This window comes from Carettochelys insculpta, chromosome 4, assembly GCF_033958435.1.
Source record: "Carettochelys insculpta isolate YL-2023 chromosome 4, ASM3395843v1, whole genome shotgun sequence".
In the NCBI taxonomy this organism is placed as follows: Eukaryota; Metazoa; Chordata; order Testudines; family Carettochelyidae; genus Carettochelys; species Carettochelys insculpta.
The window spans coordinates 78,480-94,183 of NC_134140.1; the positions used below are offsets into that span (position 1 = coordinate 78,480).

Below are 15,704 nucleotides of genomic sequence, written 5' to 3' on the forward strand. Positions count from 1 at the left end.
GACTAAAGGGGACCCCTGCCTTCTAGTTGGAGTCTGCAGCATGAGCGGAGGGCTGTGAGAAAGCAACTCTGCAGCCCTGTCTGGAGAGGGGCTGCAGTGCCTTGTTTTGTGTGCAGCCTTCCCCCTCCCTTGAGGGGGTGGCTCCGCCCCCTGATGTGCAGGGGATCTCGGCCCCGTCCGCGCCGCGCTCGGCACGCTCATGGGTGGTGCCGCGCAGGCGGTGTCCTCCGGTGCCTGCAGGCTGCGTGCCTGCGCGCTTTGCACCGCCGGTTCCCCGGGGGTCGGTGCCGCTGCCTGCGGTGCCGCCGGTACCAGCGCTTGTTTAGCCGCCACCCTGCCTGCGGTGCGGGGCGGCTGTTTGATCATCGGAGGCTGAGCCGTCTCCACGTGGCTCTCCGTGCTGCCGCCAATCAGCTGTTGCTGCGGCTGGGGGCTGTGCGCTCCTCCCGTCCCGCTCGCTGTTGCTGCCGGCAGGGATCGGGTTGGGGAGACTTTCCTCCGTTTTTGCGCTGATGGGGTGAGTGAGGCGGCTTTCTTTTTATGGGCCCCGGACGGTCCCTCCTGCTGCGGCTGCTCCTGCACATCTGGCTGGAGGGCCTTGCGAATAGCAGCATTTTAAGCTACATCTCCGTCCTTCCTTGCTCTGGCTGTTAATTTTGCACAGAAGGAGCATTTCTGCGTGACATGGGACTCCCCAAGGCACCTTATACAGTGACTGTGCCCATCAGACGCTGGCATTGCCTCTCGGCAAGACTCACATTTCTTGAATCCTGAAGAGGACATTGTTGGTGAGTCTTTTAGTTGTTAATGGGGTACTTAGCACCTTCTCTGTGCTGTTTTCCCCTTCTCGGATAGCCTGCCGTGGCAGGAAGGCTAATGGCCCTAGGCTCCTGGCCTCTGGTGCTCCGCTTGTTACTAGAACTGGACTGAATTCCGTCCCGCTTGTTGTTTCTTTTTTTTTTTTTTTTTTGGAAATAACAACTGGCTAACTTAACAATAGACTAAGAACTTGAAAACTTTAAAGAAAACAGCTAAAACCATTGAATACGCTAACTTGGCCATAGCCTCGTCGGATTCCGTCTGCAGCCGACAGTGGTTAAGAGGAACTGGCGGGAACCGGATCGCGCACGTGGCCAGGAGCGCGCAAGGGAGTGGCGCGCACCGGCGCATGCACGGTCCGGCAGAAACTGCTTGGAAGATCCGATCTGCGGCACCGGGTGAGCCCGACACCTAATGTGGAGCACCCACGGGGACACTCGAAGAAGAATGTTGACTTGTATTGTTAGCTTCCTTGACGCAATTGTGTTCTCTATATTTTTGGTCTGTGGGTGACTGATAAGGCATTGTAGAAACTGTTGCTGGTTTGGTGAGTGTAATTACTGGAATAGCCACCAGTTTGGGTATTGTTTGTTCTCGTCTTTGCAGTTTGTCTTGATTAAGCCATCTCATTAGCTGGGTCTACACGTGCATGAAATGTTAAAATAAGTGGCCCTCTTTTGAAAGAACGGGAGGAGCATTTACAATTGCAACACTGTCTTTCAAAAGAAAATCGAAGGAATGGGGCACAGACATCGAAATCCAAACTCCAATCCCTTATCAGGAAGATCATCCCCTTTCAAAAAGCTAATCGAAAGAGTACACATGTAGATGCTCTACATCCTGCTTTTTCGAGAGGGGTCCGCCATGGCACTGGTTGGTTGGAGTGCAGGGCTGCTCCAGCTGGCAGCAGCAATACTCTATGATCCCTGAATACAGCCACCATAAAGCAGTATGCACACAGGAAACCCGTGGCAGGAAGCTGAGAGCATGCTAGGAGCATCCCCAGCAAATGCTCCAGCACCACACTCCCAGCACCAAAACCATGGCCAGTAGCCAGCCCCTGCACAAGCCCCATGGCCCGCCCCCCAGCCCTTGCAGGGCTCTCAGGGTTCTGCAGGACAGAAATAAAAAGGGCCCCCTCCTGGACGGAGCGGGAGTTGAAGGAACTTCTGAGACGATGGAAAAAGGAGGAGGGCCTCAATGAGATGGACATAAAGCAACGCAATGTCGCAGCATTTGCCCACCTGGCCCAGGGCCTCCTCACAAGGGGCCACCCATAGCATACCACGGAACAGGTAGTCTCCGAGGTGAAGCAGCTGCAGCAGGGGCTATGCCCAGGCCAGGGATCAGGCCGGCCGCTCTGGGGCAGCCCCAGCCACCTGCCCCTACTTCCGGGAGTGCCGGTGTATCCTGGGGCCCCAGGACAAGTCCCCACCCCCCAGCACTCCTCGGCACAATCGGCTAACAAGCCACAGCCAGAGGTGGAGGAGCAGCCCAAACCAGGGACCCAGGAGAGCAAGGGCACCACAGAGTGGTCAAGCGATGAGGGGGACCTCACCATCTATATCCCCTCCCACTTGTCCAGCTGAGCAACTGGGAGCCAAGAATCCCTGGACATTGCTGGTACGTAAATGGAGGGGCGCGCACCCACTTCATAGAGTGGGGGCGACACACTGGCCAGCCAGCCACACCCAGGACCAGTGGTCTCATGCCACACATATGGCAGCCTGCCATGGTAGCCCACCAGTGATGCCTAGCACCCACCCCCAGTGGACAGCACCATGAGCTGCTTCCAGGGCAGCAGCCAGTCAGTGCTGGACAGCACCCAGGGACGATGCACCATGGGCTCGGAAGGCCTGCCTGCATGAGAGGCCCCCAGCCACATTGCCATCAGATGGGATGCCCAGCCGGGGGGGGGGACGGGGGGGGCAGGTGCCCTATGGGGTGAACATCAGGAGGCGGGCAGGTGCCCTGTTTGGGGGCCTCAGGAGGGGGGATGGCCCATGGCCAGACCTCCCCAGGCCACGGCACATTACTGACATGTGGCCCCCATCTCCATACAGCTGCATCATCTGTGGGCCAGGAGAACCCAGCACCATTGCTGGTCCCTCAGAGCCCTCCAGCAGATGTCAGAGGTGGCCAGGCACCACTGTGCAGTGTTGGGGCTGCAGCCAGAGGGCCCATCGTTGGGCCAAGGAGGACCCAGCCAGTCACCTTCAGACCAAAGTGGCTGAGCAGCACCTGCAGCTCATGAAGGCTGCGCTGGAGTGGCGGAGGGTGATATGGGAGAGGCTGCTGCACACCCTGGAGGGCATTGGCAAGATGCTCCAGGAGCATGTGGCCAATGTTGTCTGCCTCCTTGCCCCCGCCCAGCATCTCCCCCTGCTGAGCCTGCTCCCACCACCCCCCCAACCCACTCTCGCTGCCCCAGCCGAGCCACCCCCCAGCCTTACCCACCAGTGCTCCCTGCTCCCTCCCCACCAGGGACCCTGCACCTGCGGAGGCAGGAGATCCAAGGGCCAACAGGGCTCATGGCCCACCACCCTGGCCCCAGAATGAGTCCCCCCACCCCCTCCAGGTTCAGAACCCTCTGTCCCCCTTCAAGTTCAGCTCCCCCTGCTCCCCTCCAGGTTCAGAGCCCCCTTCCCTCTTTCAGGTTAAGTGACCCCCCTCCACACCACATCCCCCCCACCTGTACATAGTTCCACATACCATCCCATTCTTGATAAATGTTTATTTCCTATACAGTTCCCTGTGCTGTGGTCCTCTGGGAGGGATGGTGGGTTGCAGATGTGCAGGTGCGGTGCTGGTGGGGGTGGCACTGGGGGTGACGGGGACAGCAGGTGACAGATGTGGGGGGGGGGTAGGTCACAGGTGACCACCTGCAAAGGTCTGCCTGAGGGCATCCCTAATGTGATGGCCATCCTGGTGGGTCTGGTGCATGGGAGCAGTGTCCGGCTGCCCATAGCCAGTGCCGGATGCATCACACCCTCCCAGGGACATACGTGTCCCCGTCCCTCCACAAAATTTTGGGGGACGCAACAGGTGCTGACCACCCGGCACACGTTGAGGACCCTGACCTCCAATCATGTGTGGAGGCACCTCCACTGCCCCGTAAGGCACCTGAAGGCCTGCTCCATGACGTTGCGAGCATTGTTAAGGCACTGGTAGAACGCCTCCAGGGTGGGGTCAAGGTGGCCCATGTACGGCCACATGAGCCATGGCTGGATGGGGGTACACTGCGTCTGCCACCATGCAGAGTGGAATGGTGACATCCCCCCCCCCCCCCCCCCAAGGATTGCCTGCTGAGGAATGAATGTACCAGCCCCCACGTGCTGGCAGAGCCTGGAGTTCCAGAAGACCCGGATATCATGGGAGCGGCCAGCCCAGCCCACATAGATGTTCATGAACCAGCCCCTATCATCCACCAGGGCCTGGAGCACCACCGAATGGTAACACCCTTCTTGTTGACGTACTGGCCAGCGCTGCGTGGCAGGCATGGACAGGGATGTCCGTGCCATCCAAAGCACTGAAGCAGTTTGGGAAGCCCAAGTTCTGGAAGCCCACGATGGTGGCACCTGGATCCCCCAGACGGATGACCCTGTTGATGGCTCTGACGACCTGCATGGGGGGCAGGGGGACGTGCTGTATTGCAGGTATGACGGGCCAGCCCCCATCCCCACCTTTCCCCCTTTCCGCCCAGTCCCCAAACCCGTCCTGCCCCCTGCAGCTAGGGGTTCCCCTTGCCCCAGCCCCCACATCCACCTGTGGGGTGCGTGTGACCGAGCCCTGATGTATCTCCATAAGTATGGCCATGATGGTGCCCTTGCCCACCCCGAACTGTTGTCCCATGGAGCAGAGGGGGCCAGGGTGGCTAGTTTCCAGATGGTGATCGCAACCCATTTCTCCAGGGTGAGAGCAGGCCATATGCAGGTGTCCTGGTGTGGGAGTCAGGGATGAGCCAGTGGCAGATCTGCTGGAAGGTCTGCCTCAACATGAGGAAGTTGCACAGCCACCTTTCGTTGTCCCACTCCCCCAGCACCAGGTGCTCCCACCAGTCAGTGCTGCTGGGGTGGGTCCAAAGGCACCAGGGCACCCCGGGTGGGGGAACCTGGCGGTGCCCTGGGTGGGGGGCCTCCCCAGCCATCCGAGTCGATTAGGTGCAGCTGTGGTGACAGTACAGTGCAGTGCACTGACAGCAGGGTCTCCAGGATGAGTGTGTCCTCGTGAAGGAGCTGCTGCTGTCCCTTCATCCTGGAGCACGAGTGGGCTCTGCTGCGCTGGGGCCAGCTGGGCAGCACTCAGCTCGTGCAGCCTTTCCAAACTACTATAACCCTTTATGGAGTCTGATTTGTCTTGCATATCACCAAGTTTCACCTAGCCTACTTCTTTTACATGCTCAGACCTAAAAATATAAAAGTGTCACAGGCCTATATTACTGAAAAATTGTTTCCTTTCTCAAGTTTACCATATAATTAAAATAAATCAATTGGAATACAAATATTGTACTTACATTTTGGTGTACAGTATGTACAACAATAAAAAATTTATTGTCTGTATGAAATTTTAATTTGTACTGACTTTGCTAGTATGTTCACTGTAGAGTGTTTGAAACTAGGCAAATATCTAGATGAGTTGATGCACCCTCTGAAACACCTTTGCATATTTCTAGGAGTATGCCTACCCCTGGTTAAGAGCCACTGGTCTAGTGCATGTGAAGCAGCTGAACATGTGATATATCTTGATTTTAGTGTAGTTTTTGGCATAGTCCCACACAACAATCTCATAAGCAAACCTGAAAAATGTGTTGTACAAGAAATTACTACAAGATGGATGCACAACTAGCTGAAAGACCATACTAAAAGAATAATCTATGGTTTGCTATCAAACTGGGAGGATGTATCCACTGGTTTCCCACAGAGGCATGGTACTTTTGAGTACTTTCATTAATTACATCAACAACAGAGTAGAGAACACGCTCATACAATTTGTGGGGAACACAAGAACTTAGAAGGTTGTGAACACTTTGGATGGCAAAACATTCCTCAAAATGACCTGGAGAAATTAGATAATTTGCATACAATCAACAAGATGAAAGTCAATAAAAGACAAGTGCAAAGTACTACCCTTAGGAGGCAAAAACTAAAAGCATAAATACAAATCAAATGTATGGCTACAAAACAAACTAGGCAACAGTACTGCAGAAAAGGATCTGGGGGTTATAGGGAAACACAAACTGAATCTGAGCCAACAGTATAATGCAGTTGAGAAAAAGCTAATGCTCTGAGATGTACTGACATGAATGTTATATGTAAGGCACAGGAGATAACTGTCCTGCCCTTCTTGGCATAGTGAGATTTAAGTGTCACATATGTTAAGAGTTGCTGTAAAGAGGACTGTGATCAATTATTCTCCATGTCCACTTAAGGTAGACAAAAAGTAATCAGCTCACTCTGCATTAAGGGAGATTTGGGTTTGAGTTTGGGAAAAACAGTCTACTATAAGGGTAAGTAAACTCCAGAATAGGCAAACAAGAGAATCCTTATCACTGGCAGTATTTAAGAATAAATTAAACAAACACTTGTTGGTTATGATCTAGGCACAGTTGGTCCAGCCCATAGCAAGGGGCTGGACAATACTGATATCTCAAGGTACTTCCAAGCTTACATTTTTAAGATATTATGGATAGTAGAATATCCTACTGTATTGTGGAAAATTGACTGGGAGACCTAGGAAAATATATAACTGATGAAGAGGTTTGGTGTGTTGCACTTTTTATAAAATAAAGTCAACAAGCAGAGAAAACCAACTAAACTAACTCTAGCTATTCTAATATTAATTATAGACATTGCTAATCTCAAATCACAGAAAACAAAGGACATGGATATGCAGGGCTTCTGTCCCACAATCATGATCTTTAAACAAGTGAGCAGTGGTTGAGCCTGCTCAACCCTGCATGCCTTCAGTTGCCCAGGAAAACATAAGCATATCTAGGAGAAGGCATGGCCCCAAAGGAAACTGCTATTCAAAGCAGCAGCTGATCTTGCACACATGGATCATGTGATGAGTGGAATGTGTGGAAACAGTCACTCAGAGAGAAATCAAAGCTCCCCAAAACACAGTGTTTACAGATTAAAAGGATCTGAACTACACACAAACCCTGTGTCTACACGAGCCCCTTCCTTTTGGAAGGGGTATGTTAATGAGTGGGTTTGAAAGATGCTAATGAGGCGCTGCAATGAATATGCAGCGCCTCATGAGCATAATGGCAGCCGCAGCGATTTGAAAGTGCGGCTTTTCTAATCGCTCGCCACCCATGGAGATGGGACCTTCTGAAAGGACCCCCCCAGCTTTTGAAAGCCCCTTCTTCCTAACGCCAGATAGAAAGGGCTTTCGAAAACTGGGTGGTCCTTTTGGAAGGTCCCATCTCCACAGGCGGTGCATGACTTGAAAAGCTGCACTTTCAAATTGCTGCAGCTGCCATTATGCTAATGAGGCACTGCATATTCATTGCAACACCTCATTAGCATATTTCGAGCCCACTCATTAACATGCCCCTTCTGAAAGGAAGGGGCTCATGTAGACACAGCCAAAATGAACAGTCCTAACTAGTCTCAGAGAGGAAGCCATGTTAGTTTGTATCTTCACAAAACAAAGCAAGCAGTCCAAAGCTCTCTCCCTTTCCTTTCTTCTGACCTCTTTACTTTTTAATTTTTCTATTAAGGGGATTCCTCAGTCTTCTCTCAGTACTGCTCCAGAATCCAAAGTGGGTCTAATATTTTTAGTCTTTAAGGTGCTACAGGACTGCTAGTCCTAACTAGGAGTAAACAGGGGAAAAACAAAGTGAAGAGGGGAAAAAAAAAATAATGGCCTGAGGACCAGGATGCCTCTACTTGCTGCTTTAGCACCAATAAAGAAGCAAAAAGTTCTGAGGATTGTTGCCTCTTCATTGTGTCCGTGCACGGAACATTGCAATTGCTCAAGACAATGTCCAGGGGGCTCTGCGGGCAGAGATTTCTACTTAGGCTTGGACTCAAGTTTGGTGCAGAGAGCACAGGCATATTATAAGACCAATGATCAGTCTTCTTTGCATACTGAGTCCACTTCCTTCCAATGACCACCTGCTGGAACTAGAAAAAAAAACACTCACCTCTGGGCTGAGAAGATCCCATAGAATACTGCAGAAGTCCCATTCAGAGAGTGGAGGGTAAATATATCCTTCAGTAGATTGAAATTGATTCCACTCTCTGGATCTGAGCAAACCAGCTGGGTCTTTAGGAAAGTTGTCCACCGCTTCTGCAAGGTCTTCAGGCCTCCCAAGTCCCCCTAAGAGAGAAAGAGCAGAAAGGAGATACTTACATTCAGGAAAAAAAGGATTCATCTGTGCTCAGCTTCCAGCAGGAGCTTAGTTTAACTTACCCATGCACCTGAGGTATTCTGTTTAAGCATTAGCACAATTATTTCACTTGGCATTCTAAGACCAGTGGGTCCTTTCCAGTGTCCTTGAGCACAGGAGGAGGCAATGCCAAGATTAGCACAAGACAGATAAAGTCAGACTGGAAATAAAGTATACATTTTTATCCACGAGCATAATTAACTTTTGGGACAACTGACCAAGGGATGTGATAGATTCTCTCTTTCAATGAAAAATTTTGAATCAAGAGTGGATGTATGTCTAAGAGATCTACTTAGGAATTACTTTGGGGATGTTCTATAGCCTGTGTTATATACAAAATCAGACTAGATCTCCTTTGGCCTTGGAATCTACCAAATATATTGGAATGACAGAGTAAGAAAAAAAGAATTAATATAAAAACTGCAAAACTACATAACTTACTGCTTAAATCAGCCGGTGTGTCACATAAGTGGAGGATAATTAATATAATGCCAATTTTTAAAAAGGCTCCAGAGGGCAATCCTGGCAATTACAGGCCAATAAGACTAACTTCAGTACCAGACAAATTAGCTGAAACTATAGCAAAGAACAGAATTATCAAGCTCATGGATGAGCATAACATGTTAGAGAGGGTAAACTCCGATGTCGTGTGCTGTTCACCATAGTCATAAATAAGACCACACATACCCAGAACTATGGCTATATCTACACTATGATGTAAATTCGATTTCATTAAAATCAATTTTACAATGCTGGATTTTATAAATTCAAATTGACTATCCTCACCTCCTCACAAAGTCCACTTATTGCTGTCTATGATGACGTGAACCAACCCTGGACTGAGCGGGAGGGTGGGGGCCAGGCCTATTGGGCGGAAAAGGCTCCTGCCCCGAGACCCTGCTGGGCATACTCTGGCTGCAGCCCTAGTATAAAGGTTGGGGAAGCCTGGCAATTGGGGCTGGCCAACAGGGGGGAAGGAGCTCCCGCTGGAGCCTGGGAGCAACAGCCACCCGAGCAGCAGCAGTCACCCGAGGAGCAGCAGAAGTGGCAGCTGCCGCAGCAGTAACAGTCCACAGCAGGAGGGCCTGGAGGAAGCGCAACCAGAGTTAGGACGACAGATCACATCAGGAATAGGGTAGGAAGTAGCTCAGGGTGGGGAACCAGCAAGGTTTCCAGGGAGGCCAGCGTATTGTGGTGAGGATCCCAACCGAGCTGGTGGTTGGGGACACACATCCACTATCAACAAGGCCTTGGGATGGAGCTTGGTGGAGTGGGAGGGCCCAAGCCCCCCTATCCTCACCTTCCTGTGGGCCTAAGGCAGGGAGAACCTAGGTGCTGAGGCTTGACTGGGCTGTGGGGCCTGCGAACTGGGACTAGGCCAATCAGGCCTGACTAAGTTGTGAGTATGGTTGCCAGGTGTCTGGTATTGAACTGTACAGTCCGCTATTTTGGCTCTGTCCGGTTAAAAAAAAAATCAAAGAATACTGGACATGTAAATGTCCAGTATTTTTGTGGAGGACATCTGGCAACCCTACGCACCACTGACGGCTGGAGAGGGGCTGCCTGAGGTGGGCAGAGTGCTGCGTGCTCTCCGGCCACTCGGACCTGCTAGTTGGGGCAGGAATGCCTGCCCCCCCACCTCCCCGTGCAACTGCAGCTCTGGCTGCTAATGCCACCGCAGCTGGGTGGGCAGGCAGAAGATGGACCATTGTGAGCTGCTCTGCCCAGCTGGGCTTGCAAACTGCCAGCTGGCGCTATGCCTCATGGACAAAAGGCTCCTTGAAACACTGTCGGGTTGGAAGGTTATAAGCAACCTTTTTTCAATTCCATAATCTCCATCCTGTCAGTTTTCTGCAGAGCCTTTGGGCTATGAGCTGAGCCCTCTACCCCAGAGCCCCCTTCACCCATCAGGGGGGCAGCCCCCAAAGTTTGCGGGGGGCACAAAAAGGGCTTTCCCCCCTGCCAGCCAAATAAATGTTCCCCTTGCCAGGAAGTGCTCTTAATGCATGGGGTGGCCATGTTGAAAGTGACTCTTTATAAAGTAGATATTGCATTTTAAATGAATTTCAGCTGGTATCTAGCTGGAGATACAGCCCCAAGTTTCTGGATCAGGTGTGTCAGAGTACCAGGAAGTTAGCAGAGCTCACAAAGTCCATGCTCATGTTCGTTACATTACAGTCCTTGGTTCCCCTCAGTTTAGGCCAAACAAACAAAAGTGCCAGTTCATTTTAGGTGTGCTTCGGAAAACAAAGAACACCATCACATTTGGGGACAGGCTGTTGAATTTGTTTTTGTAAGTGGCGTCCGGGTGCTGGAGAGGCAGCCCATTTTACTAGAAATGCAAAATAGAAATCCAGGGACTGTATATATTTGTTACAGCTGAAAATAAAAATGAAAGACATTAGTCCCAATTTAAATAGAGCAGTTAATCAGCCTAAAGGTCCTATTTATTTCTTCTGTTTTGATTGTTTTATATTCAAAAATGCTTCCTGTTTATCATTTCTTTGACAGTTTCCAAAAATCACTGGGAAATAACAGCCATATATGCCTTGTTACTGAATACCTCCGTATTTTTAAGTAATCATGGTTGAGGTGTATTGTTTACAGCTAAGCCTGGAATGAAACAAGCCCAGGTTTCCATATATACTGTTGCTTTTTGCAGTTTCTTAAAAATAATCCATGTCCAGGTACAACAAAAATTGTAAGGATAATATAGGAAATAGTTATTACCAGACCTAATTATCTTTCTCTAAGGCTATGGTTACACTTGTGAGTTTTGTTGACAAAACCAGTGGAATGTCCGCATACAAAATGTGTTTTGTCAACAGTTTGTTGACAAAACTCAGCACGTTCACCTGCAGCATTCTCCCTCAAAGCCATGAGGCCTAACACTGCCGTCAACAGATTCTATCAACAACTAAGCTGTGTGGACGCTCTGGGGGGCTTTTCTCTTGACAGACAGGGCATCCACAACAATGGGCAGCCTGGTCTGTTGTGCTTCCAGGTGCCTGTTTTATTAAGAGAGCAGCCAAGCAGTCTGGCTCCTCTGTCAACAAAGTGGATCACTCTTCTGATTGGCTTCCGTGTCTTGCCACAGTCTGTTTAGAGTTGCCAGGTGTCCTGTATTTGGGCTCTCAATCCTGTATTTGGGCTCTCAGTCCAGTTTAAAAAAAAAAAAAAAAATCAAAGAATACTAAACACGCAAATGTCCAGTATTTTTCTGGAGGACATCTGGCAACCCTAGCGTGAGGCCTGTGAACTGGGACGAGGCCACTGAGGGCTGACTAGGCTGTGGAGTCCTGAGGATAACACAGGAGCCTCCACCACACTGCCAAACTGTATCGCCAAACATTGACTGTTGCAGCAGTGCACTGTGGTAACCTACCCATAGTTCCCTCAGTCCTGTAGCATTCTGGGTTTTTCCACCCATGCAATATGGGGAAAAAATGCCCCACAAGCGGTTGTGGGTACATGATGTCATCTTCGCAAATTGCATTGCTCTCATTCCCCTCCTGTGGAGAGGGAATGGCCATTTTTTCAGAATGAAAGCAGGAGAAATAGGGAATCCCAGGCGAATGAAAACCAAATAAACTGGCTTCAGAAGGTGTAGTGCGCCAGGCAGGGGACTGTCATACTTCACAACACAGATGTGTCCAACACAGAGCATCATCATCAATAACCGTGGGCTCAGTGCCCGTTGGTTTTCAGTGCCTCTCTCACTATTTCCTTCCATCTTTCCCTGTCCAATGAGAAGTGGCTTAGTTTCTGTAGACTAGCTCTGCAAATATCTACTATATAACCGATCCATCTTCTGTGGGGTCTGCCTCTCCTAGTCGAACTGTCCATTATACCGAATACAAGAGTCTTGATTTTTTGTTCGTTGTTCATTCTGCAAATATGCCCAAACAGTTGTAGCTTCCGTTTTATAACCTTCTGCAGCAGGTTCTCTTTCAGCTGTATCTTTCTATATACGTCCTCATTGGTGACCTTCTGCATCCATCCTATTCTCAGAATCTTTCTGTAACAACTCCTTTCTAATGCCAAAATTCTTCTTTTCGAATCTTTCATTATCACCCACATTTCACATCCGTACAACATGCTGCTGAATACACACGTTTTCAAGACACTCAGCTTCGTTCCTAACCTAATTGCTTTGCTTTTCCAGATCTTATCCATCACCTTCAAACTTGCTCTTGCTTTTGCTATCCTAGTCGCTATTTCCTTCTTACAGTCAAACAAATCAGAGAATCATAGAACAATAGAGCTGGAAGAGACCTAAAAAAAGCCATCGGGTCCAGCCCCCTGCTCTAAGCAGGACCAAACCCATCAGATCAGCCCAGCCCAGCCAGGGCTTTGTCAAGGTGAGACAAACACCTCCAGGGACGGAGACTCCACTACTTCCCCGGGTAGACCATTCCAATGCTTTCCTAGTGAAAAATTTTTTCCTAATGTTCAACCTGGACCTTCCCAACCACAACTTGAGACCATTGTTCTGTCTTCTGCCATCCGTGACCACTGTGAACAGCCTCTTTTCAACCTCCTTTCAGTACGCTGAAGGCTGTTATCAAGTCCCCCTCCAGTCTTCTCTTCTTCAGACTAAACAGTCCCAATTCCCTCAACCTTTCTTCATAAGTCATATGCTCCAGCCCCCTAATTATTTTGGTCACCCTCCGCTGGACCCTCTCCAGTATATCGACATCCTTCCTATAACTGGGGGCCCAGAACTGGACACAGTACTCCAGATGCGGCCTCACCAAAGCCAAATGAAGAATAATCACTTCTTTGGATCTACTGGCAATGCTCCTCTTGATGCAACCTAATATGCCATTAGCCTTGTTGGCTACAATGGCTCACTGATGACTCATGTCCAGCTTCTCATCCATTACAACTCCCAGGTCCTTTTCTTCGGAACTACTACCGAGCCAGTCGGACCCCAGCCTGTAACAATGCTTGGGATTCTTCCGGCCCAAGTGCAGGACTCTGCACTTGTCCTTACTGAACCTCATCAGATTTCTTTCAGCCCACTCTTCCAATTTGTCTAAGTCACTCTGGACGCTGCCCCTACCATCCAGTGTATCTACCTCTCCCCCTAGCTTAGTGTCATCCGCAAACTTGCTGAGGGTGCAATCCAACCTCTCATCCAGGTCATTGATAAATATGTTGAACAGAACAGGACCCAGAACCAAACCTTGGGGCACTCCACTAGAAACCTACAGCCATCCCGACATCGAGCCATTGATCACTACCCATTGGGCCCAACCTTCTAGCCAGCTTTCTACCCATCTTACTGTCCATTTATCCAGTCCACATTCCTTTAACTTGCTGACAAGAATACTGTGTCAAGTATCGGACCAAAAGCTTTGCTAAAGTCAAGATAAATCACATCCATTGATTTTCCTCTATCCAAGATCAAGATCATACGTTATGTTGCTCCCCAGATACGTGAACTTCTCCACATTTTCTAGTTGAATACCATTGATACTGATCTTCCTTCCTATTTCCTTATCTCCAAATACCATTGGTTTTGTTTTGTCGATGTTCATAATCAGTCCGTACCGCTTCCCTTCTTCATTTAGCACCTGCACATTTTTTCGCTAGCTTCTCCTCATCTTCCTCGATGATAACAATATCATTCGTGAACCTCAAGTTGTTAATTCCTTTCCCATACACAGATACCCCTTCTACCTCTTCCTTGACCTTGTCCATCGCTCTCTCCAGATGTGCGATGAAGATACTTGGTGATATTACATCTCTTTGTCTCATACCTCTACTTGTTTTAAACCAACTTACCAACTTCCCGCATGTTCTCACCACTCCCTCCACACTGTCACTGATATCCTTCAACAACCGTATGAGTCTGCTATCCACTCCATATGACTCCAACACTGCCCAAGTCACTTTCTGATCTATACTGTCAAAAGCCATTTGAAAATTGACAAAGCAAGTGTATACGTTCTTGTTCATTCATTGAGCTTTCTCTGCTATCAGTCTTAGCGCCAATATGTGCTGTATGATACTTCTATCTTTTCTGAACCCTGCTTGTTCATCTGCTGTATGTTCTTCAATCTGCAGTCTTATTCTCTCCATCAGTAACGTCATCAGCACCTTGCCTAGATGACTCGTGAGGGCAATCATTCTATAGTTCATGCACTCCTACCTACTTTCTTTCTCGGGACCTGTCACTAGCACGGATCTTGCCCATTCCTTAGGTGCTGTCCCTTCTTTCCATGCTATATTACATACTCGGTGTATTTCCTGCACCATGCTTTCACCACCATATTTGATCATCTCTCATGTGATCTTGTTTCCAGGGCTCTTGTTCGTCTTTCATCGTTTCACTGCTTTTTCTGCTTCCTCCTTTGAAATATCAGTCTCGCTCTCGATGCTCGATAGAGATATCTCTTTCAGTTCTCCAATCAGTCTCTCTGAGACACTCAGGTCCAACCGTGCTTTGTATAAATCGGTGCAATATCTCATCCATCACTGCACATTCTTCTCCCTGCTCATGACTACTTCTTCGTTCTCATCTTTGATTGCCATCTGCTTCAGTTGCCATTTCCTATTAATATTCCTAATTGTTTTACACCCCTCCCTGGTCTTACATTTGCCGTAATCATAGAATCATAGGGCTGGAAGGGACCTCAGGAGGTTTTCTGGTCCAGCCCCTTGCTTCAAGGAGGATCAATCCTCACTAAATCATCCCAGCCAGGACCTTGTCAAGCTAGAACTTAAAAACCTCGAGAGATGCAGAATCCACCACCTCTCTAGGTAATGCATTCCAATGCTTCACCACTCTCCTCATGAAGTAGTTTTTTCTAATATCTAACCTACACCTCTCCTTCTTTAACTTCAGGCCATTACTCCTTGTTCTGCCATCTGACAACACTGAGAACAGTTTCTCACCCTCCTCTTTAGAGCTCCCCTTCAGGAAGTCGAAGGCTGCTATTAAATCACCCATTAGTCTTCTCTTTTGTAAACTAAACAAGCCCAAATCCCTCAGCCTATCCTCATAGGTCTTGCGCTCCAGCCCCTTGATCATTTTTGTTGCCCTCCGCTGAACCTGCTCCAGTATATCCACATCCTCTTTATCCTGGGCGGGGGAGGGCCCAAAACTGGACACAATATTCCAGATGTGGCCTCACCAGTGCCAAATAGAGGGGAACAACTACTTCTCTAGATCTGCTTGAAATACTCCTCCTAAAGCACCCTAGTATGCCATTAGCCTTCTTGGCTGCAAGGGCACATTGTTTACTCATACCAACCCTTTCATCCCCCATAACCCTTAGGTCCCTTTCCTTTGTACTCCTGCTGAGTCAGTTGGTCTCCAGCCTATAAAAAAAGCTTAGGATTCTTCCATCCCAAGTACAGGACTCTACCCTTCTTGTTGAACCGCATCAGATTTCCTTTCGCCCAGTCGTCCAATTTATGCAGGTCACTCTGGATTCTCTCTCTACCCTTCAATGTATCTACCTCTCCCCCTAGTTTGGTG

At 49.2% G+C, this 15,704-nt stretch overlaps 1 protein-coding gene across 2 annotated transcripts in view; it reads right to left on the reverse strand.

Annotated features, from left to right (window-relative positions):
• Window positions 1–15,704, reverse strand: part of SEMA4F (ssemaphorin 4F) — a 127,983-nt gene that overhangs the window by 49,965 nt on the left and 62,314 nt on the right. For both annotated transcript variants that reach the window (XM_074992108.1, XM_074992107.1), the window contains exon 8: window positions 7,970–8,145. In XM_074992108.1, the coding sequence (XP_074848209.1) occupies window positions 7,970–8,145 (176 nt within the window). The remainder of the gene's footprint in view (window positions 1–7,969; window positions 8,146–15,704) is intronic.